This window comes from Myxocyprinus asiaticus, chromosome 33, assembly GCF_019703515.2.
Source record: "Myxocyprinus asiaticus isolate MX2 ecotype Aquarium Trade chromosome 33, UBuf_Myxa_2, whole genome shotgun sequence".
Lineage (NCBI taxonomy): Eukaryota > Metazoa > Chordata > Actinopteri > Cypriniformes > Catostomidae > Myxocyprinus > Myxocyprinus asiaticus.
Genome location: NC_059376.1, coordinates 16,661,036 through 16,686,590, shown reverse-complemented (window position 1 = coordinate 16,686,590; position 25,555 = coordinate 16,661,036). Strand labels below are relative to the sequence as shown.

General features: G+C 36.8%; 2 protein-coding genes across 6 annotated transcripts; both read right to left on the bottom strand.

Moving 5' to 3' along the window:
• Nucleotides 1-1,591: 1,591 nt before the first annotated feature.
• On the bottom strand, nucleotides 1,592-12,301 carry LOC127424168 (E3 ubiquitin/ISG15 ligase TRIM25). 4 transcript variants are annotated; one of them, XM_051669123.1, is made up of 8 exons: nucleotides 12,175-12,301; nucleotides 11,933-11,993; nucleotides 11,626-11,718; nucleotides 7,593-7,697; nucleotides 7,094-7,210; nucleotides 6,749-6,829; nucleotides 3,836-4,385; nucleotides 1,592-3,691 (listed from the first exon to the last, which is right to left on the bottom strand). In XM_051669123.1, the coding sequence occupies exons 2-8, from the start codon at nucleotides 11,962-11,964 to the stop codon at nucleotides 3,131-3,133; spliced, it is 1,539 nt and encodes a 512-aa protein (XP_051525083.1). In that variant the 5' UTR covers nucleotides 11,965-11,993; nucleotides 12,175-12,301; the 3' UTR covers nucleotides 1,592-3,130. The 4 variants fall into 4 exon arrangements, with proteins under 4 accessions (XP_051525083.1, XP_051525084.1, XP_051525085.1 ...); XM_051669124.1 differs by having other exon boundaries at nucleotides 3,836-4,370; XM_051669125.1 differs by lacking the exon at nucleotides 6,749-6,829.
• A 575-nt stretch (nucleotides 12,302-12,876) lies between these two features.
• On the bottom strand, nucleotides 12,877-24,912 carry LOC127424206 (protein unc-119 homolog B-like). Of its 2 annotated transcripts, XM_051669186.1 has the most exons (6): nucleotides 24,616-24,912; nucleotides 24,188-24,301; nucleotides 21,397-21,499; nucleotides 20,801-20,973; nucleotides 16,770-16,816; nucleotides 12,877-16,690 (listed from the first exon to the last, which is right to left on the bottom strand). In XM_051669186.1, exons 1-5 carry the CDS (start codon nucleotides 24,839-24,841, stop codon nucleotides 16,797-16,799), a joined length of 636 nt encoding a protein of 211 aa, XP_051525146.1. In that variant the 5' UTR covers nucleotides 24,842-24,912; the 3' UTR covers nucleotides 12,877-16,690; nucleotides 16,770-16,796. The 2 variants fall into 2 exon arrangements, with proteins under 2 accessions (XP_051525146.1, XP_051525145.1); XM_051669185.1 differs by lacking the exon at nucleotides 16,770-16,816.
• Nucleotides 24,913-25,555: the final 643 nt, after the last annotated feature.

Sequence of the window (25,555 nt, the reverse complement as noted above, 5' to 3'; positions counted from 1 at the left end):
CATAACGGTTCCATATCACATCGCCAAATTATTTCAGTTATTTCAAAGAGCCCTACAGGCGACCACAAAAAAAATATCCAGTTAAAACAAAGACATCTGGTTAAGTGCATCTGATAAGAATGAAAAACAATGTCTATAATATCTTAAATTTATTTCATTTTCAATCGAAAAGCATCCTTGGGCTCCCCCCACCACTCCCTCCCTCCCTCTCTCTCTCTCTCTCTCTCTCTCTCTCTCTCTCTCTCTCTCTCTCTCTCTCTCTCTCTCTCTCTCTCTCTCTCTCTCTCGCTCTCGTCTCACCCACACCCACACACACACATTGAGACTCGAGTCGCGACCAACAAATGGAGACGCACCCCACGACTTGATCAATACAAGAGTTTCTATTATCCGAAATAACTTTTAATATGTGAAACTTTTTATGCTTCAGTGTATTTCGCCTTATTCAGCCTCACATAGCTATAGTGGAAAGCACCACGCTAACCCTCCCCCTCTCTTTCGCTCTCACACAAACTCTCTCGGGAGCAAAGTCAGTGCACCCCCACAACTCACTGGGATTGTAAACAGTTTTTGCAATGCAAAAGCTGTACAAGAATGGCGACACTCGCTGCTGCTGAGACTTAAATGTACACTTTGAATTTGCAATTTGAAGTGATGTTATTCCTGACGACAGCAACTTAAACAGGTAATTCCACAGGCAATGTCTCTCAGTTTCTACTTTTTTCTCACACACACACACACAACCTTGTTACTCCACTGCTGAAAAGCAGCGCAGCCTCCGTTGCTAGTTCTAGAGTGACGTTTTCGAACTAGCAACAAAGGCTTGATCTGTGTCAAAGCTAGACACACTTGAGCAATACAACAGTTTCTATATTATCTGAAATATCTGTGGGAAACACCCTCGTGCTCCCCCTCCCCCTCTCTTAAGCTCTCACACAGGTGGACAAACATATATTATACGCATTATGCACACACTTGCTCACGAGCGAAAAACAGAGCGGTCATGTCAGTGCACACCTGCATCTCAGTAGGGTTGAAAACAGTTGTTAAGTTTACATCAGAGAAGCTATGTACAAAAATGGTGACACTCACTGCTGCTGAAAAGTGCTTAAACTTACATCTTGGTGATTTTGAAGCAATGTTACTTCTGATGAGAGCTGCAACAAAAAAGGTAATCTCAGAAGCGATCTCTCTCAGTTTATGTGTTTCTCTCTTTCGATCCCTCAAAAAAAACTCACACACACACACGCACAAACGCACTACCTTATTACTCCAGTAAGTACTCCAGTAAGTCCTCCAGTAAAGCAGCGCAAGCCTCCATTGCTTGTTCTAACGTGACGTTTTCGAACTAGCAACGAAGGCTCGGACTGTATCAAAGCAAGATGCTGAATCTGTGACGGAAGACAATAGTTCCACTCACAAGAGTGTTTTAGGGACGAAAACCAGAAAATTTTTTGAGATAAAACCTTGAACGATGTCTTAAGGTGTGGTAACCGTGGTACAAGCAGAATAATTGACTCCGGCCCATTGAATTATTGAAAAATAATGCACACCCGAGGTGTAATGGTCACGACGCACCTCGGGTGTGCATTATTTTTCAATAATGTCAATTATTCCTTAAGTAGAACGTAACCCTATGTATAAACTAAATAATTACGGAAACATCTGACCAGGAGTAACGGATGGAATAAATCAATAAAACTCATGTTTTGCGAGACAGGCTTCAATCCTTTCGACATATATGATGATGTTGACATTTACACTCATTTGCATTTATGAGAGAGAACATTATGTAAAAAAATTGGCTGGAATGCATGCAGTTCACACCGCTGAATGCACAGGTAGTTCCGGTCAGTTTTAATCACCATTCGATATTAATGCGCTGTTTGTAAACCTAGCAACATAACATTACAGAGTAAGCAGAATGAGCTATAGCAATTGAGAACATTTCCTAAACACTTTCAACTGCATAGCTAATATAATGGAATTCAGCTTGTTTTGCACAGAGGGTGAGAGAAGGAAATCAGGACCGGCAAGGCCATGCAAAACGTTTTAAACTGTAATGTGTTGTGTATGCTATGTGCTGAAGTGCACCTATAGCCACTAGAGGCCCCCTAAAACAAAATGTTTTTTAATTCGGTTTGTGCTGAGCAGAAACAGTAACATTCTTTTTAAAATGACAGTACTCTGCGCTAAGAGGTGGGTGGTTGCCAGATCTGTCAAGAGAAACAAGCACTTGCCTCACCAAAATAAGCGAAAATAAGCAATTACATTTTTTCCTGTGTGGTGGATTTATCAGCATAGAAACCATAACAAGAGTATAGTTAATTAACAGTTAAGTATAATTGTAATTATGGATCTGCTTCTCAGACAAATCCAACAGCTCAGTTACGTTCTGCTAAAAATTTCGTTCATTTTCGGTTTTCGTTCCTTGAACCATTTTAGTCCCTGATTTACATACCATTCATTAAATCTACTTTTATTACGTATCGTATTTCAATTGGAATATTATTTATTACAGCTGACAGTTACATGAGCAAACAAGGTTTGAACATCAACCGTAACAAGTAATATACAGTACAGTAGATACAGTACAGGTGCGGCTGTGAGTGGGGTGGTCAGGTTTCAGCCATCCCATAGCTCCGCCCCAGGATTCTACCAACAGGCAAGTTTAATCTCACTAGGTCTCAAACTATAAGCATTAAAGTATGTTTCATAAACTACAAATAGGATAAGATTCTGCTGTACACTAAAATGGACACATACAATGTCATGATGAGTTTTTCTCCACTTGAACATACAGTCTCTTTGGAAAGTGTCTGTTTGAGATTATCATTGCACTGTAATTGATTTTCTTACCCTTTGCAATTTATTATGACAAAACAATCATAGTCACCTCTAGAAAATCACTGCCCACATTTTCACTGAACAGTACTGTAACAGTGTTTTTAAAAATCATATGTCATCCTGTTGTTGTCATCTGCTTAATTTTTAATAAAGCAGAAAGGCAATTACGATGCGAGTTATATGATGCAATGGTGGAAAGCTCATTATATTGACAAAATGTTGTGATACGTAAGAATGCATAATCTGATAATATTGCATATCAAAACAACTGGCTTTTTTCATCTCAGATTCCATAGTCATCCTCATCCTCAGAATTGTCTTCATCATAGTCTTTGTAACTTTTGTCATCTTCAATGTCCTCCAAATCATAACCATCAAAGTTTTCATCCTCATCATCATAACTATCTTCCTTCTCATCTTCGTCCTCCTCCTCATCAGAGCCAACTTCCTCCTCCTCCTCATAATCCTTCTCATAATCATAAACATCTTCATACCCCTCTTCCTCATCATAACTATCTTTGTACCCCTCCTCATCATCATTCTCTTCATCAGAATCTTTCTTACTACAGTCCTCATCATCCTCTTCTTCATAAAAATCCTCTTTATACTCATCATAATGCTTATTTTTATTAGTATTCTTCTCCTTTAACTCTGAGAGGCTTTTTTTAAGCCCTGAAACCTCTTGCTGTAGTGTGGAGCACATCAGCGCAATACTTCGAACATCAATAATATCTATATTGGCATCTGTCTCGGAACTTGTGATTTCTGCAGCTTCTTTTGGAGATTTTGTCTCTGGCATGGAGATGTTCAACAGAGACTCTGAGAAGCAACTGTCCGTCTCCTCCTACAAAAAAGAAAAATATACATTTTTGATACAATGTATGAAATTCAGAAAACATACAGTATGTGTTTAAATGTGTTCATGAGAAAGTCAAACAAGGTGCTTTAATTTGTATACTCTATCTCATAACTCAATGTGATGCCAAACCTTTATAATATCTTGAGTTTTAATCTCATGATCGGTATGATCCTGCTGTCCACAGATACTGTTGCTGAAGATGTTGTCAGTTGTCCAGTGCTGCGGAGTGAGTCTGTTCTCCATGCCTCCGATTACCTCACATAGTGTGTGTTTCTGTAGTGCTGGTATTATGTAATGGTGACTGACATGAGTCTCACAGAGGAAGACACCACAGGTAGAACAAGACTTCACTGCTTTCAATTTCTGCTCAGAGCATAAATCACAGGCCGCATCTTCAGGTCCAGCATACGAGAATGGTGGAAGGGCTGGACTGAAGCCTGCCTGTTGCAGATTTTTAACCACTTCAGCAAGAGCTGCGTTTGTGTTAAGCACCGGACGTGTTTTGGTCCCTTTACCGCATTGTGGACAGACATAGTCTTCTACACAATTGTCCCAGAATGTATTAATACAATATCTGCAGTAACTGTGTCCGCATGGGATGGAGACTGGATCCTTCAAAATTGATTTGCAGACTGGACACCTCAAGTGATGCTCTTTCAGCAGTCTAGATGTAACAAAACTAAAAATGACTGACATTTGTATATTTTTGCACTTTTATAATAATTAAATAATTATAAATGTATCATATATAGGCCTATAATATATCTGGGTAGTTGACACATAACTTGTCAATGACTTTTTCAAGATTTTAGATACACATTTTATGAATGCATAAGGGAAAGTGTACTGTAGGCCTATATATTAAATCCCACAACAGGTTGACATTTCTTTTAAGTGTTTCACCATTTTTAATCAAAGTTTTGCCTTGACTTTTTCATGGTCCTGTGGAGTGACAAAATAATTTTTAAAAGTACAAATATTCCATTCCATGTTTGTATTCCAAGTAGCAGGATACTGTATATCACCTTATCAAAATTATTTCATGACAACTACCCCATATACTGTTGTATAATGAAGTTAATCTAACATTAGGAAAATCTACATTATAAGTAAAATAGTGAGGTTACCACAGGGGTAAAAGCCTCCCCTGGATGTTATTATCTCCCAAAACTGTGAACCACAACACTGTACTAAACACCTTGCTGTGGTTATGGACTTCAAAACTTTCCTGATCAATGCGGACATCACATGCAGTGGTCGAAGACTGATTCTATGGTAGTAAGTAATCTAAGGTAATTATATATATATATATATATATATATATATATATATATATATATATATATATATATATATATATATATATAATATATAAATATCTATAGGTGTAGCTAATGAGAAATCATTGAAATTATACTTTATACTTTAATTATGCATTTAATACTTTAAGATCCATTATTGTTAAAGATGATTAACTTAATAGTATTTAGTTATTGTTGATTAAGAGAAAGGAGTTTTTGTATATGTGGTTTAGTATTTATTTTTGGAGTAAAAATTCCCCTAGTTGTAAATGCGGGGTAATATATCCCATATCACTGCCTGTAATTTTCATTTAAAACTTCTTTTATAATTATAATTTTGTTCTGTTGTAACTTAATGTGAAAAATTTGTATTTAGATTTTCAAGACAAAAACACATCTAAATGATCTAAATTACATATTAAATGCATTGCTTTGTTGCGTTACTTCAATAATCAATTAAAGGAAAATTTTGGGTTTAGTATGTTAAGCTCAATTGACAGCATTTGTGGCATAATGTTGATTACCACAAAAATGTATTTTTGACTCATCCCTCCTTTTCTTTAAAAGAAAAAGCAAAAATGGAAGTGAATAGGACCAATCTGTAAACGTTAAAATACCCACTATTTCAAAAGTATATACACAAGACGTAAACAACATGTGTGTTAACATGATTTTAGTGTAAAAAAATCACAACCTTTTCTGTGTAAATTTATAGCCAATTTTACAACTTTGTTACCATTACAGCATATTGCAATAAACCCTAAAACAATTAAACGACCCTAAAAATGACAATTTAAACAACTTTACAGTTTAAATAATACACAAGTTTTAACAGAAGAATTACTTTGGTAAATTAGAAGCTTCACCTTTCTGCCTCTTAAAGGGATAGTTCACCCAAAAATGAAAATTCTCTCATCATTTACTCACCCTCATGATATTCCCAGATGTGAATGACTTTCTTCTGCAGAACACAAATGAAGATTTTTAGAAGTATTTCTAGCTCTTTTGGTCCATACAGTGCAAGTGAATGGGTGCCAACATTTTGAAGCTCCAAAAATCATGTAAATCAGCATAAAAGTAATCCTTAAGACTCTAGTGGTTAAATAAATATCTTCAGAAGTGCTGTGATAGGTGTGGGTTAGAAACAGGTCAATATTTAAGTCCTTTTTTACTATAAATTCTCCTCCCTGCTCAGTCAATCTCCACTTTTTCTTGTGTTTTTGGTGATTCACATTCTTCATGCATATCATGGGGGACCCCCACACCTATCATATCACTTCTGCAGATATGGATTAAAACACTGGAGTAGTATGGATTACTTTTATGCTGCCTTGATGTGCTTTTTGAAGCATAACATTTTTGGCACCCATTCACTTTCATTGAATGGACCTACAGAGCTGAATTATTCATCTAAAAATCTTTGTGTTCTGCAGAAGAAAGAAAGACATACACTTCTGGGATGGCATGAGAGTGAATAAATGATGAGAGAATTTTCATTTTTGGGTGAAGTATCACTTTAACCCTCTAAAAACTGGCTATTGTAAGTGTAACCTGGATTTTTGCTTTTTTTTTAAGAAAAGGAAGGACGGGACTAAATTAATCAACATTATGCCACAAATGCTGTCGATGGAGCTTAACTTGTACTGAACCCAGAATATTCCTTTAATTCATACCTTTGTTGAGCTTTAAAAAACTTCAAATGTTGATAATAAAACATGAATAAATAATGAAATAACTGTACCTTGAATCCAAAGGGATAGTTTCTTCACCTTTGAATTTTTTTTGTGGTTCAATTGTCCAGTCTGACCATGCTGACTGATGACTTGGTGTTGGAGAAGTGGACAACAGTGTTGTCACACTGAATATTTCTCAGGGTAAAAATTTATTTTTAAAAGTAAATTTCTGAGTTACAGCATGACCCACTATTTTACATTTTCATTACAGTTTTGTCATGTCAATTTCTGTGTAAAATTACAATAAGGTATTGGTGCTGCTATTTTCACCTAATTTTCTATTCCACATAATGAAGTAGCCTAACATAAGAGTTAACTTCAAATAGTGTTCAGGTCAAGTTTTTGAAATTCACCTTGTATCCAAAGGAAAAGCTTGTACGCCTTTGAAGTTGGTTGGTGGATCCATTGACCAATCTGTCTTTGCAGACATGTAGCTGTATGTAGGAGAAGCTGCTCTCTCTGACTTCACACTATGAGGAATAAATAAAACAATAATAATAATAATAATAATAATAATAACCTATTATTTTTGTTCATAACTTGGTTCTTCATTTATGGTCATTAGTTGTTAAAAACATGGTCATGTTTCAATGATGAGTGCCCAGGTGAAAGACCTTGTACTGAAGTACTAATAATTAGTGACCATAACACTGAGTCTGAAAGAAATACATTTCTGCCGTTACTTTAAAGAGATTATATTCACTGGTGGTACTAAAATGTAATAAATAGTCATTTAAAAAGATCTAAAATTTCTTCAATAACTTGACAAATGATGACATGAACAACTGTGTACTGAGGGGACCTGATTAGAATTTACCACAAATAGTATTAAAGTACATTTTCTAAAATTACCTTGAACAGGAAGGAAAACTTTCTCTGCCTTTGAGGTTGGTTTGTGGATCCACTGACCAAGACATATGGCTGGGTGTAGGAGAAGCTTCTCTCTCTGACTTCACTCTATGAAGAGTCAATGTCATTTCAAACAGAATATTACAATTAAGGTAATATAAATGTTTTTAGTCCTAATTTTAAAGTGAAACCAGGCCATTTGGCATGTGTCAGTCAGATTTACCCTGGAAACAGCCCATTCACATAAGCAGGTGAGGTGAAATGGAGAAAGAAAATGCTAATAAAAACAAAAAGGAGGGATTTGTAAATTCAATTGACCCTGTGTTATATTGAAAGCACTACAACAACACATTATTTGATCTCTTCTATCTCTGAGTTTAAATCTCAACTTAAAACTTTTTTGTTTTCTCAGTGTTATTTATCTTAATGTGTTATGTATTCACTCTCAAAGACTGTACTATCTGAACTGACTGTTCTTTATGTATTATTGTGTTACTATTGTAAAGCGTCCTTGAGCTCTGGAAAGGCACTATATAAATTAAACATATTATTATTATTATTATTATTATTATTATTATTATTATTATTGATGGTTTACCTTGAAAGGACAGAAAGAGATGTGGAAGGCCAGATGTACAACTAAACAAGAGGATAAGTACATCAGAGTCTCTAGTTTGAGAAATAGACGCCTCACATGCCTCAGCTGACAGCTTCAATGAATTCTACCCGCTTAACACTAGTTTAATGTACAACAGTAAAGAGGAGACTCAGGGGTGCAGGCCTTATGGGAAGAATTGCAAAGAAAAAGCCACTTTTGAAACAGAAAAACAAAAAGAAAAGGTTAGAGTGGGCAAAGAAACACAGACATTGGACAGCAGATAATTGGAAAAGAGTGTTATGGATCTTAACCCCATTGAGCTTTTGTGGGATCAGCTAGACTGTAAGGTGCATGAGAAGTGCCCAACAGGACAGCCACATCTATGGAAAAGTGCTACAGGAAGTGTGGGATGAAATGTCACCTAAGTATCTGGACAAACTGACAGCTAGAATGCCAAGGATCTGCAAAGCTGTCATTGCTGCACGTGGAGGATTTTTTGATGATAACACTTTGAAGTAGTTTAAGAAGTTCTGAACATTTTTGTTCAAATTGTAATAGCAATTTTTCACGTTATTAATGTCCTGACTATACATTGTGATCAGTTGAATGCCACTTTGATGAATAAAAGTATCAGTTTCTTTCCATAAGAGCAAAATCTGTACATTATTCCAAACTTTTGGCCGCCAGTGTATATATATATATATATATATATACACTCATTTGAAATGAGATGATTGCAACGTGCTCCAAAAAAAGCTGCGAAAGTTGAGTGTTTACCACTGCGTACTTTTTCCTCTAATAACACTTATGAAGCGTTTGGGCACTGAAGACACAAGTTTAAGTTTAGCAATAAGAATTTTCCCCCATTCATTCATTATGCAGGTCTTCAGCTGCACAATTGTATGGGCCTTTGTTGCCGTATTGTGCCAAACATTCTTCATAATGCACCACACATTCTCAATTGGAGACAGGTCAGGACTGTAGGCAGGCCAATCTAGCACCCACACTCTCTGCTTACACAGCCATGCACTTGTAATCTGGGCAGTATGTGGTTTGGTGCAGTCCTGCTGGAAAATGCTACATCCCTGGAAAATATGGTGTCTGGATGGCAGAATACAGTATGTTGCTCCAAAATTTGTACATTCCTTTTTGCGTTAATGGTGCCCTCACAGATGTGAAAGTTACCCATGCCATGGGCACAGACACACCCCCATACCATGCAGACACTGACTTTTGGACCGATAACTTTTGGCTGATAACAGCTTGATAACAGGACCATTCCTTTTCCTTTTTGGCCCGGAGAACACAACGTATATTTTTTCCAAAAACTATTTTAAATGTGGACTTGTCAGACCATAAAACATGATTCTACTGTTGTACTTTCCATGAGATGAGACTGAGCCCAGAGAATCAGTGGCCCTTCTGGACAGTGTTGATGTATTGCTTCTGCTTTGCATATTAAAGCCTTAACTTGCATCTGTGGATGCAGCGGTGAATGATGTTCACTGCAGACCCACTCAACAGGGCCCACCCAATCATGAGCTTGACCCACCTTGACAACCACACCTACACCCACTACTCCAATTGTTCTGACCACCCAGAGGGTCCTATAGACCTTATTCACATTAGCACCATCTGTGATTTTTGACGAGAATGAAAATGAGGCTGTGGGGGACAGACTTACAGTCTCTTCAATGGCACACATGCTATAAAGCTATATAAAGCTACTAGATCCCATTAGATTTTCTACGACAGTTGCTGTCTGTAGTTTTCTGTCTACTGAAATTTCTTGTAAAGATACTTTGTCAATGTTTTGTCCTGGAACTATATAAAAAAAATCCACCTTAAACAACTGTACAACCCATTGAAGAGACTGCACATCAATCACTCACAGCCTCGTTGTCATTCCTGTAAAAAATCAAAGATGGTGGTGCTGCTGGGGGCCTGGGTAGCTCAGCGAGTAAAGACACCTTCTACCACCCCTGGAGTTGCGAGTTCGAATCCAGGGCATGCTGAGTGACTCCAGCCAAGTCTCCTAAGCAACCAAATTGGCCCAGATTGAGGCGAGTCACTATGCCACCATGAGGACTTAGAGTGCACTGGGAATTGGGCATTCCAAATTGAGGAGAAAAAAAAGATGGTGCAGCTGTGAATAACCTTACATCTTGGCCGGGCCGGGCCTGGCTGACTGACAAAGGTTTACTGAATTATTCATGAGCCCCTGTCATGGTATCCATTAGGGATCGGAGATCACACACATTCAGAAGTGATTTGCTAGCAGGACAACACTAAACCATACACTGCCCGGATTACATGCATGGCTGTGTAAGCAGAGAGTGGGGGTGTTAGATTGGCCTGCATGCAGTCCTGACCGGTCTCCAATTGAGAATGCGTGGTGCATTATGAAGCGCAAAATACGGCAACAAATGCTCCATGTAATTGCATAGCTGAAGACCTGCATAGTGGATGAATGGAGAAAATTCTGCTTGCTAAATTTAACAAACGTGTCTTCACTTCAGAAGAATGGTGATGTTACAGAGTGGTATACACTCAAACTTTTTTGGAGTGTGTTGCAATCATTCGATTTAAAATGAGTGTATATTTTCGAAACAAAACAATTGAATTCACAAGGTAAAACATCAAATAATAATGTGTTGCTGAAGCACTTTCAATATAGCACAGGGTGAATACAATTTACAGATCACTAATTTTTATTTTTATTAGCATTTTTCATACCATCCCAGCTTTTTTGGAATTGCATGGGGTTGTAGTTTTATCGCCGGAGAAAACAAAATAAGAATCACTAAGTGATTTTAGTCTTTGCTTTAGCCACAAATACTGGCACATGCAAAAAGGCCAGACTGGTGGTTGGGTTTTTGCTTCAAGCATCATATTTAAATGTAAAATACCAACACACAAAAAAATTATTCTGTTTGTTTTTACAAATGACCTGTTTGACCATGCAAATAGCATAAGGGTTCAATTTCTCAGTAATTATTTGAAGTATGTCGAAGTGGCTTGCATTGGCTTACAGTGACACCTAGTGGTCTGGATGCTGCGTCATTCAAACACAGTAGTTTTCAGTTACCAATGCCATTGTAGAAATTCACTATGCACAGTAAACCAGGATTAATTTAATCCATGAATGAAAGTGTCCAATAACATGGCAGTAACTGAGATAGTATTAGTAAGCAGGTAGTATTCAGCTGGTCATGCGATCAACATGGCTGCCCCCATGAGGGTGCCCCCGCCCCATGTAGAATAAAATTACTTTTATAAGGTTCCTGATATGACTGAACTCTTCATCTCACAAGAGTGGTCATGATTTCATACATATGTTTCAATATTACTATTCATTTCTTTAGAAGTAAAACTTTTTAAATGAGGAAAAACATTACCGAGTGCACCTTTAAAAAATGTTTAAATGAAGACGTTTACCTTTTATTTTTGTATTCTTCACCATTTGATTCATCACTGAAGTGTTCATGTTTCATGGACACAGGCGACTCGGATCTCTTTCTTTTGGGTTCGCTTGAAATCAAAAATTGATACGGCATGTTTTGAAAGATGAAAAGATTGTTTTACTATTATTGCATATTAAATTAAAGAAATCCTTTTCCAGAACACATAATAGGCCTACGTATCGTTCTTCAAATGGCGCTCAGGTAAAGGTAGACTACTCTTTACACACACACACTGTAATACAGTAAATATGTAGACAGAACATATTTTTCTAAATTTGCACCTTTTGAGATCACACTGTTCTTCAAGACTCATTGTGTTCAATGCTGAGGACTATTTCACACCTGCACGCATACAAAGAGAAACACACATGCACAGATTATCCATTTAGGACCATATTTTGCTTTCGAAATGAAGAAATCGAAACTGCTTAGTGCGCTTGAGACTAACAACCGGTAATGCAAAAATTCTGGTAGTAAGAGTGAAATAAACATCGCAAGATCTAAACATTTTTGATATCCTTACGAAGCAATATGCAAGCCAGCGATGTTCAGTTTGAAGGGGAATATACGGATGCAATCTTGCAAATCTCCACTTTAATTTTTCAAAACTTCCTGTCAAATTTAAGACAAGTACGTGCTGCTTAACTATAGATCCGCCCCTCACGTTAAGATATATAGGCCAATAAAACAATCTTTTTACTCCGAGAGCTAATTGGCTTTTTAATATTCGTTGTCAGAGAAATTACTCGGGCTTAAATAATTGTTAACTCTATGATGACATTTATACTGTGTTTGGTGATGAAAGTAACATTGAACATTTACATAATGTTATGAATTCCCTCTATTATGAACTGGTTTGATCAGTCCCAAGACGGGTAATGAACTGCACTAACAGAACTGAACGTTCCAAATAAATCTTGGCGCAATGGATAAACATTTAAATAATGGTAAAATCGAATTTTTCAAAATTGACAAAAATAGTTTTTCAAATTTTTCAAAAATCAAAAAAAATTATTTTTTAACTTTTTTTTATTTTTATTATTATTATGATTATTATTATTTTTTTTTTCTGATTAATGTACAAAAAATATAGGCCTATTTTATAACCCATGTGAGCAATGACATTCTGCATTAAGTGACATAAGCTCCAAAAACTGAGGGCTGCCATCATGTGGTACAATATTGAAATTTACTCTAGATGAGAAAGCCATGAATAAAACAGATGCCGTCTGTAAAACGTTTTATTTGTCTCTGAACAAAATCCCACCCCTGCCACTCGGACAGAATTCCTATTTGACACAGAATAATACAATTTTCCTACAATTCTGAGAAGAGAGTAAGAGTGCACCTGTTGAGCCTGGCGATTTGCAATTATTGTTGTTACTGACAACTGGTAGGGTAAGATGGGGTAACGCCCCCTTTAAGAACAAAGTTAATTGACTTTTAAATTGTAACATATATAGATAAACTTTTAGCATATACAGGATGATGATGATGATGCATCATCCTATATAACATCAAGGGTAATAAATAGAGACATTTGCTTTTTTTTTTTTTTTTTTTGTCATAGCACAAAATAAAAAATTATGAAAAGGGGCCATCTTATCCCACTCATTTAACCTCAAAACTGTTTGGATACAATAAATCTCACAAATGTTAATATTCAGATGAAATATCAAGATTAAGAGGAGCACAGACATTCAATAAAGTTGTTGAGATGAGATTTAGTGCCATCTATGGTCAAGAGAAAATGTTAAGGTGGGGGCGTCTTCCCTCATCTTCCCCAACATTATACAGACATGGACTTAATTAAGATTACTTCGGCAACCATGACATTAAACTTAGATCTTAAACCACCAGGGTAACATCATTATTATGCAGCTGGTATAACAACACAAAATGTGCATGCAAATGCTCTTGAGGATGTATTTGTCATCTCAAAGCCTTCAACATCACCTATGTTTCTTCCTTACCATTAATGAAAACATTTCCTTATGATTTAATGTTTCTACTATTCATCATAATGCGCCCTGATGTTTCTAATGTATAAACTCAAATGTATAAATCTTTACTGTTACTTTTCAGTGCTCTTGTGTTAAAGAAGGCTAAATTGTGAGATCATCTTTCATATTTAACAATCCTGATACAGGCTTCCTTTAAAACCGAAACATGCTGAACAGCTAAATAAAAAGGAAAAAAAAGACAAATGTATTCCAGTTTATACAGTCCACAACAAATGACAATTTGAAGCATGAACAGCTTTAGGAATAAAGCAACAGCTCATAGTAAAAAAAACACAATGTGTTTATAGGCCTTTGCCATAATAGCAGGCTAAAGTCTGGTCACCACGTTGTTTTATAGAACAATTACAAAGCTTTATTACCTCTCATTTAGACTGGGGATAAAACATAATTCAGACCAAAAAGGAGGAAATTAAGAATTAGTTGAAGAAATATGCGCCAAAGCCAAGCTGATGGATTAAACGTGACTTTTAAGATTTTTTGTGTGTGGTTTGTTGTAATGTATGGACTAAGAGCTGTTTAGCAAATTACTCCTTTGATGTTCGAACAAGTCAATATGGCAATAAACAGATGGTTTATGGACTTATTGAAGAACCCAGTGCTTTTACATCGAAGGCATTAGACAGAAATGCAACCACAAATACTTAATAAACTGTTTGTCCATATTACTATATTACACCCTCTCTTTATTAAGGACACTTAAGAACGTAAGCAAGTCACCTACCAGTTGAGAACTGGTCTGTAAATGGATTGAAAGTTGAGAACATGTTTCTAAAAGGATTAAAGCCATTTAAATGACAAAACATAAAATGTCAATGATTTGATCTGATTATGATCTAATAAATGAATATTTAACATAAGGCCAGGGGTTCATAAAATTAGGGTACTCTCACTGATGGGTTCCCCGTTGCTTTGTATATGTCTGTCTCATCCAGTCGCATCACCTGACAACAAGATGTTTCTGACATATTCATCTAGCACATTGCAAATCACAGCCACCATTTAACATTGGGTTGAATAAGATCAAAAGGTAAACATCAAAGCTATGATAGAGAAGCTAAATAGCTTAAAAGGTGCACGAGGACACCATGTTGCTCCCATCCCGCTCTGTGAGAGGCACGAAGATGACACTAGTGAATAATGTTTTGTGTGTGTGTGTGTGTGTGTGTGTGTGTGTGTGTGTGAGTGCACAGTAGTAAGACATCTTAGTGTGACATTAAAAGCCCTCATACATGACACAGACACATGCCATATGTGGGTAACCCAACAGTATGAGCAAATATCAATTCCTGATCCTTTCTAAAAGACCGAAAGCAAAATCCATCTGAATGAATGAATGAATGTTACACTTATATAGCGCTTTTCTGACACTACACTCAAAGCACTTTACATAGTGAATAGGGGACTCTCCTCAACCACCTCTACCTGGATTAAGCTCCCAATCACTTTTCTGTCAGAAACAGTCCCCACCTATAACAGTTTATGGTTTATATTATAGCTGAAAAACAGAATCATTGATTTGACCAAGTTCAAATCCTCTTTGACCAGACAAACTAACCCTGATCACATGCCTGGGAACGCACTATAAGCACTTCCAATTTTGTTGGCACTGATAAACAGAATTATTTCATCTATGTAGTTATACCCCAATAATGTGGTTCATGTTAATGTGTTTAATAATCAACTAGGACAATGGCAAAACTGTGCATGCACCTTCTTTCTGGTTAAAGGAACGTCCTGGCCTTCTGGGTAAAATTCAAGTTAAGCTCGATCAACAGCAGTTGTGGCATAATGCTGATTACGACAAAACATTATTTCGAATTGTCCCTTGGTTATTTAAAAACAAGGCAAAAGTCACGGTAACAGTGAGGCACTTACAATGGAAGTGAATGGGGCCAACCCATAAACATTAAAATAGAAATTGTTTTAAAAGTATAGCCACAAGTCGTAAACAATATATGTATTAACATGACTTTAGTGCGAGAAAATTGCTTACTAAGCTTATCTGTATAAACATCTCCAATAATAACTTTGTCGCCATGGCGGCATAGCATAGATAGACATTTAGTGATTTTTATCATAATAAAATCATGTAGAAAATATTTTTTTCACACTAAAAATCATGTTAACATGTATGATCTTTATGTCTTGTGGCTATACTTTTGAAACAGTGTGTGTTTTAATGTTTATAGACTGGCCCCATTCACTTACATTGTAAGCGACTTACTGTACCCGCAATTATTATTGTTGTGTGTAATAAACGAGGGACGAGTGAAATTTTTTTTTGAGGTAAGCAACATTACGCTAAAAATTGTACTGAACCCAGAACGTTCCTTTCAAACTTCACACACAGTGGGGCTGTGTTTATATAAAGATATAACGGGTAGGATCGCTTCATTTTAGAACATTTTGGAATGAAACGATTTGTTTCTGCATTTTAGAAAGTCCTCACTCAGATATTCAAGATTCAGGTGGGTTATATCTTTACAGAGAAGATAAAATCTCACAAAATCAAGACAAAAGGTACAGTAGGTAGGTAGGTTAAAAAACACACACTTAAAAAACCTACAAGTCAAGTTAAAATCTCCTATTTTGTTATCACCCTAAAAAATGGATGACGAGGCAATTCCTCAGTTCCAGCTGGTTGAGTATAACGGACGAGAACGGCGGAACTTTTGGCCAAACGCACAAGTAGTTCATGCAGACTAAGGAACGCAGGATCTTCATGGAGGGATGGTAATTTCCAGTTAGGTGGGTTGATGGTGCCAGATCATAATGCTGGTGACAACACTGTGTGTTGCTGGTAGCAGGGGTGGTCCCGTATTCACATTCCACACAAACAAATCCAAGCAAAACCACACGGTCACTCCAACAAACAATCCTCAGATTTCTTGGTGGCACAGCACTACTGGCCTCCGTTGTAAGCGTAGTCTGCCTTGTTGTGCATGATGAGTTTGTTGTCCACAAAGTAGAAGCTGTCTGATCTGGTCTCGTATGGGTGCTCAATCATCAATCGAACTGCAGGAAACAGAGAGATGCCTCAGCACACAGAGTAACGCAACTGTTTAAATAAGATCTTGGGTTTAACATGGCTTACTTGGCACAGACATGTAATGCTGGCTTCTCAATCCGAGCACCTGAGGTCTGAAATGTAACACAAACCTGACAGGATAGGTGGCATGTCTGACAAAGTCAGGTCAATATGTTACTTGTAATGGGGCAATTGGTTACTCTTTCATGCCAGATTTTCTTTTACAGGCTTTAAGGAAAAAAAGCAATTTGGTATTATTTCAAGGTGGTACGGGTGTAACGATTCACTAGTTTTCTCGATGCATCGATTAGTAATCCTGCCGATTCATATGCATCAGTCTTGAAATATGACTTTTTGAATCGAGAATCGTTAGTGTTGGTCAATGATCGATTTAGACTATTAAAAATCGAATGAATCGTGATTCAGCATATCAGTATACTATATTTTATAATATATAAATATTAAATTAGTTACATGTGTGATTAAAATGAGACATGCGCAGCTTCATTCTCTAGCGCATCCCGGAGTGCGCGTCCTCACAGCTCTCCCCTCACAGATGCGCTGCACTCTTTCATCACTCTTCACGGGATCGCGCCTGCTCTCCGTTCCATCCGTAACACACTGAACATTTTTCTAAGCAGCTTTCCGAGACTTTTAAGCACATTATGTCCGATATCTCTGGATGGCCACTATCTCATGCACAAGCAATAGCACTCTTGTCATGTGTCAAATGGGCTCAAACCTTTTGATACATCTGCCAAATCGCTGTGTGGCCACTACATGGTCAGAAATTAAGGGGAGCTTGGAGCAAAAATGGCATTAAAAAATCTTAAAAATGTGCCCGAAATTAAAAATGTGGTGGGAAAAATGCCCTCATAATGATATAGGCCTAGTTGATGTTGATGTAATGTTTAGGGCAAGACGTAATACATTCTCAGACTTAAGAATTTGTATTACTGAATTGACTAAATTGACATTTGGACATAAATGGATAAGACAGTTTATGTTTTAAATTGTTAGAAAAAAGCATGCCCTCATAAAGGTAAAAAATGCCCCTGAAAATCAAATACAGGGTGTAAATATTGACCATAAAATGTTAATGTTAAAGTTAATTTCTGACACTGGGTCATAACTGAAATAAAGTGATTTCATTGTGAGGAAACTTATCAAGCCGTTATTTTCTGTAAGATAAAATAGTGCCATTTTATTGATATCATTGTTTAGTTGGGGACTTGGTGTGGAGAAAACATTTAAATTAAAGTCAACTAGAATATTGCTTTTCTCTTTTCTTTGAAACTGAATGTAGTTAGATGATGTTACTTTAATGTTGTAATATTTGGATTAGTTTACTGATTCAGGATCCCCACAGTCACTGAAAACCTGGATATCAGGGAATTTTAAAATTGTGATTTCAAGGCCTGGAAAAGTCATGCAAATTAATAAAAATACTTTTTATAGTGAAATATGGAATACTTTTCTTGCCATGTTCAGCTCTGAAATATTTTATTTTTCTTGTACTATTAATGCATTCCAAGTAGCCTGAATGTACATGTATTTAATGTGTTTTCTTTCATTTTACTTTTGTTGGAATAAACAAGCTTAAATAGATAGTTTGCCCAAAAATGAAAATTCTCTCATCATTTACTCACCCTCATGCCATCCCAGATGTGTATGGCTTTCTTTCTTCTGCAGAACACAAATTAAGATTTTTAGAAGAATATTTCAGCTCTGCAGGTCCTTTCAATGCAAGTGAATGGGTGCCAACATTTTCAAAATGCACATGAACACAGCATCAAGGTAATCCATAAGCCTCCAGTGGTTAAATTCATGTTTTTTGAAGCGATATGGTAGGTGTGGATGAGAAACAGATCAATATTACCATAAATTTTCCTCCTTGCCCAGTAGGTGGCGATATGCACAAAGAATGCAGTTCACCAAAATCAAATGAAGAAGAATGTAAAAGTAAAAGTGAAAGTGGAGAGTGATGGTAAAAAAGGATTTAAATGTTGAACTGTTTCTCATCCACACTTATCATATCGCTTCAGAAGATATGGATTGATCCACTGAAATCGTGTGGATTACTTTTATGCTGTGTTTGTGCATTTTGGAGCTTAAAAATGTTGGCACCCATTAACTTACATTGTGTGGACCTACAGAGCTGAAATATTCTTCTAAATATGTTGTTTGTGTTCAGAAGAAGAAAGTCATATACATCTGGAATGGGATGAAGTTGAGTAAATGATAAGAGAAATACAATTTGTGTGTGAACTATCCCTTAAGTAGTTTGCCTTTCTTTTTCATGCTTAATACATATTAGAGGAAGTATTTAAAGAATACTATAAATGCATTTTTTTTTTTTTAATGCAGAATTGAATCATTAATCAAATCGAATTTCATTGTAAATCGAATTGAGTTGAATCGTTTTGAATTTGCAAAAATCATTTTGAAGTCGAATCGATTTGCTTTCAACCCAAAGATTCACAATCCTACAAGGTGGGTGTTATCATGCAGCATTTGGCACACGTGCTCTGAGAGTGCCGGTGGACTTGCAGTAATGTGGATACGCACCTAAATTTGAAAAATACACTACAAAATTCAGTAAAAATGCTGTCTTAATGAGGTATTAAAGGAGCAGTTCACCCAAAAATGATAATTCTCCCATTATTTACTCATCCTTATGCTATCTCAAACTATCCCTTTTAAGTAGTTTGCCTTTCTTTTTCTTGCTTAATACACATTAGGGGAAGTATTTAAAGAATACTTAAAGCCTGGGTAGCTCAGCGAGTACTGACGCTGACTACCACCCCTGGAGTCGTAAGTTCAAATCCAGGGTGTGCTGAGTGACTCCAGCCAGGTCTCCTAAGCAACCAAATAGGCCTGGTTGCTAGGGAGGGTAGAGTCACATGGGGTAACCTCCTTGTGGTCGCAATTAGTGGTTCTCGCTCTCAATGGGCGTGTGGTAAGTTGTGCATGGATCGTGGAGAGTAGCATGAGTCTCCACATGCTGTGAGTCTTCGTGGTGTCATGCACAACGAGCCATGTGATAAGATGCGCGGATTGACGGTCTCAGAAGCAGAGGCAACTGAGACTTGTCCTCCGCCACCCGGATTGAGATGAGTAACCGCACCACCATGAGGACCTAATAAGTAGTGGGAATTGGGCATTCCAAATTGGGGAGAAAAGGGAATACATTTTTTTTTTAAATACTTAGACTTTCCTTCTGCAGAACACAAACGAAGGTAGTTCATATGATTTCTGTTTGTCCATACAATGCAAGCGAATAGTGACCATTTTAATGGTGAATTTTCAAGCGCCAAAAAGCGCATTCAGGCAGCATAAAAGTAATCCATAAAACTCCAGTGGTTTAATCCAAGTCTTCTGAAGTGATCCAATCGGTTTTGGGTGAGAACAGACCAAAATATAACTCCTTTTTCACCGTACATCTTGCCATTGCAGTCTACAAGCAGGATCATGACACTTCCTAATGCTTGACGCATGCACAGTGCAATAGATGGCGCTCTAGAAAGTGTAAACGAGCTTGAAATCATGACTGCCAAGTAAACTGCTGATGTAAAGATTTATAGTGAAAAAGGAGTTACATTTTGGTCTAGCTTTAAAGATTTGGTCACCATTCACATGCACTGAATTGACCTACAGAACTGAGATATTCTTCTAAAAATCTTTGTTTGTGTTCAAAGAAAGTCGTACAAATCTGGGATGGCATGAGGGTGATTAAATAATGAGAGAATTTAAATTTTTGGGTGAATTATTGCATTAATATGCAGCAGAGTCAAATACAATTTGTAGGTTGAATTCACCTACAAGTATATCAATTGATCTGTGGAGCTATCAAAACATTACTTTGTTTGTTTGAGCAGCCTGTCTAGCCTACACAGGGTGGACCAGTTGTGTGAGTTTGGGGTGGGACTGTCCATTTGTACAACCAATGGAAGACTGGGGGAGATTTCTGGAATCTGTTTGAAACAGTGATTATTTTTGCAATTCTGTTTGGTGACGCAGAAATGATACAATTCAACTTTAACAGATGTTATAAAGGTTAGCAGAGTATATTGTTTGTGGAAATTGAGAACACTCACTGAGGTCATCTGGGAGTTGAGGGAACTCGTAGATATGCTCGCACGAGTTCCGACTGTTCGGGATACAGAAGCCAAAGTCAAAGTCGAAGTTCTTCAAAAGGCGGTCTTGAAAATAGTGTCTCTCAATCATTCTGAAGTTGTTTACAGGCCGATCGCCAACTGTAAACTCCACACTTAGAGAGTGTGTAGGGATAAGATAAGACACAAGTCACGTATTCCTCTACACACCACAGCATAAAATGATTAAACTTTGCAATACAAACACACTGAGTTCAGTTTGTCATTAACTAAACACAAGAGATTCATGATGCTGCGACTGTTATATTGTCTGTTTAATTGACTATAGAATCAACTATACTTACAGACCAAAATCTGCTCATGTTTACAGCCATCATGAAAGAATGACTGACTTATTCACGATTTCTGTGGAACATTGCTCAAGTGTTTGCAACAGATAATACAACACATCTCCTTTGTTCAGGAGGGTGAGAGTTGGTCTGATGTGATCAAATATTGTACACTCTGAGGTTTGTTTACAAAGCAGCTGAATGCATAATGCATAAGACCATCCTTATTAGAGAGGTTCTGGGACTTACGTGGCTCCTACTGTGCGTAACTTAAGGAATGCTGGCGTGAACTGGTAACGGACAAAACGCCCAGCATTTGTGTCAACATTTTCCTCATCGTCCTCGTCAATATCTACAAATAACATTGTTAGGATGAGTGAAGAGCGAACAATGCCATTTGAACACACTGCAAAAAACATTTGCCAATTTAAACTATCCATTTAAAGTTGTACTTCAAAACTAAGGGTGAAACTCGAAAATAAAACATAACTCTTAAAAAGATTCTATTTTTGGTTGAATCGGGAGAAATTTTCTTGAATTTCACCTGGGGGATTCTTACGAAACCGGTTAAGAAAATGTACTGGTCATTTTTAATAAAAAATGTTTTAAAGGAATATTCTGGTTTCAATACAAGTTCAGCTCAATCGACAGCATTTGTGGCATAATGTTGATTACCACAAAAATTTATTTTGACTCATCCCTCCTTTTCTTTAAAAAAAGCAAAAATCTGTGTAACAGTGAGACACTTACAATGGAAGTGAATGGGGCCAATCTTTGAACATTAAAATACTCACTGTTTCAAAATATAGCCACAAGACATACAATATATGTGGAAACATTTTACTGTGACAAAACCACTTACTAACATTTTCTGTATAAAGTTAAAGCCAATTTTACAACTTTGTTACCATGATAATATAATGTCAACAAACCCTAAATCCCTAAAATGACTGTAAAAATGTCAATTTAAAACAACTTTACAGCTCAAATAATACATGGGTTTTAACAGGAGAATGAATGAAAGTGCTTTTATAAAATTATAAGCTTCACATTTCTGTTTTCAAACCCTCCAAAAATTGGCCACATTCACTTTCATTGTAAGTGCCTCACTGCAACAGATTTTTGCGACAAGTAGAAATTAATTTTTGTGGTAATCAACATTATGCCACAAATGCTGTCGATTGAGCTCAACTTGTATTGAACCTGGAATATTCCTTTAAATAAAAAAATAAAAATTATACATTTATCCTTTACATAAAGGAAATGAAGCCTACCTTTAGGACTATTCATATTTTTTGCATAGTGATATTATTTTCAGGTGATTTAAGCACATAATTCTCATTACCATAACGCATTTGGACATTTTACCTTTACTATTCCCATTATTTTCATTACCTTAACACATTTTTTTTTATTTTTATGCATTATAGTAAAAAAATAAAAATAAAAAAATGCTATCATACAGTGATTTTTTTAATTAAAATCAGCAAAAAATTAAGGCAGTACCAAAGGAGTACTACTATGATACATAAATTCTATGAAATTTAAATAATACATAATAGAATTGTACTAGGTGTAAACAGCACCTGCCACACAGCACGGCTATTTGCACTCCAATAGTCTGGTGAAAACACAGAAATATAAGACAAACTGCACCCTCAAGTGTCGCTGCAGTGGTGTGGGGTGTAATGACTGTGTGGATTTGCTTTTTAAGTGCGGACAACCTGGGTTCAAATCCACATTTTGTCCCACTTTTTCCCCATCCAATTTTCTGTCTCCACTCTTAATATTTCCTTCAATAGTACTTATAATAATAAATAAAAGTTGATTGCCTAGCAGTGATTTGGTCACAGTGAAGGTCAGGGAGTTGAAAGAAAGGTTTGATCCGGGTAAATTAACCATTGTTTTGCTATAATAATATTGTAGTAACCATGTTTTTTGGCGGAATTCACAGTTTTAATGCAATTATGCAACATGCTACTACAGTAATCTGGTATTAATATAGTAACCATGTTTAATTTTGTGGTTAATATGATTTTTACTACAAGATACCATGGTGATACTATGGTTACTGTAGTAAAACCACGGTTAATTTTTGTAAGGGAAGGTTAGGGTTAGAGGTGGATGTAGGGTGTCTATGGAACTCTAAATAAACACAATAAACATGCTGTAGAGATGCCCCTATACTGTATGTTAGTATTTAATTTACGGATGCGCAAGAGTAATCCAATAATCGTTCTGCACCAGCTAGTCGAATATTCAAAAACGCTACTCGAATATCGCAAATTAATGTTCATTTCCACATTTGCCTGCCGTGAGCAGCGCTGAATTACGCTGTTCCCTCTGAATCTCTCACCAAATCTCGCAGTTACAATTGAGTACACTGTGGGGGCTGCGGTGGATGTGTGTGTTGTTGAGGTGTTGGATAAAAGAAAAAGATATGATGGCGTCTGTGCTTTCAAGCAAAGCCAAGTGTGGTAGTACTTGTAATATTTTGATCATTGAATTATACTGTATTGGTATTCGGTTCTTGATGAATGAATGAATGAATGTTACATTTATATAGCGCTTTTCTGACACTACACTCAAAGCACTTTATATAGTGAACAGGGGACTCTCCTCAACCACCACCAGTGTGCAGCATCCACCTGGATGACGTGACGGCAGCCATAGTACACCAGCTATTGGTGGAGAGGAGTAGGGGGATGCAGCCAATTCATGGATGGGGATTATTGAGGCCATGTTTGATAAGGGCCATGGGGGGGAATTTGGCACAGACACCGGGGTTACATGAAGTCATGCACACCAATGGACGAGGATCTGCTTTTATGGTGGCAAAAATGCGGAGCGGTATGGAAGCTTATCAGACCAGTGTGCGTGTAAGAGCATAAAATCTCTAAACAGACAGCTTATTTTGATTATTGGGGGGGTCTACGCCCCTGATCATGTCAATAGTAATAAATAAAGGTAATTGCCAGTAAAGAATTGGTTTGTCTATAAAGTCGTCTTTTTGTTTAAAACACAAATCAACAAAATGTACCACATTGTGGCGGTTTGGCAATCTCAAAAAGCACTGTGCCCGTCTCCAGGTCTCTGATCTTGAAACGTGTGAAGTCAATGTTGTAGATGTTGTCCTCTGGTTTACACAAATAGTCTGTGGATGAAAAATAAATTATGCATATTCAAAGATGACATAGTATGGGCAGAATGTAGACTAGTAATCTCTGAATCACTCTATAAAGGACTGAACATCAAACTGAACTTCTGGAACCCACAATTCTTAATTTGCTGTTATTAAGGTGAGGCAAAGTCTTCTCTGAAAACTCATGATTAAAAATGTCTTACATGGATTGGCCCTGTTACTATGTAAAGCGAACACTAAATAAACATAAGCATTCAAAGGATGCTGAAACTCATAATGCATTTTGGAATGAGAGCATCTGATGACTTGTGAGATAAATCAGGTACCGCGAGTGACCGCCCGGAGTCCCAAAACTTCACCCGGAGTGACGTCTCTTCCCAGCGCCCGCAGCTCGTCCTCCGTTACAGGCCGTCGGTCCCCTTGATTTCGTCGCGATTTCAGCCTTTTCAGAACACCGCCTCCGGTTTTCCGTTCTCGGGAAACTGCAGCGGTAGAATCGGAGCCGTTGACGGCGGCGGTCGCCGTTTCGTTGCGGGAGTTCTGACTGCTCATCTCTCCCAGATTTCACTTGTTGTAACAGAGAAGTGCAAACTGCGTATCGCAGAGTGCAAGATGGCGTAATGCGTCACTATGGAGAATAAAGGACTGGGCTCTGATTGGCTGCACGCGTTCGAAAGTTGCTTTGGTTACCGTTAGTTCTGCGGTTTTTAATCGGTCCTTTCTTGATTTTTATTTCTGAATATTTTATTAAATTAAATTTTAATTAAATGTAACTTTTTTAAATCAATTGTTTGTCATTTATTATTGACAGGGTCGTAAATCAAATTACATTTATTACTAATTAAAATTAAACATTTATTAATCGAAATTATTACATGTGCTGATTTCTTAATCGAATTTATCGCACATCAATTTGCTTAGAAAAGCCCCCAAATAAAGATATAAGTATATAATAGTTTAAATAATTTACATAACCTTTCCATTCTCTTGTGATTACTGGATAAGATTATTTATATCATATTTTAGAGCAGAGCTAATCCCAAAAATGTAAACCACTAAAAAAATTCCCAGATTTTTTCCATTATTTTTTGTAATTTTTTTTCAGGCCTGGAAAACACGGTTTAAAAATCCCCTGATATTTCTAGGTTTTCCATGACAGTAGGAACCCTAAATAAATATAATAATTCAGAGATAATTCAAGTACATTACATTATTGTGCCAGAAGAATAACACGATACAAAAACAAAACAAAAAGTGGCTTTAGAT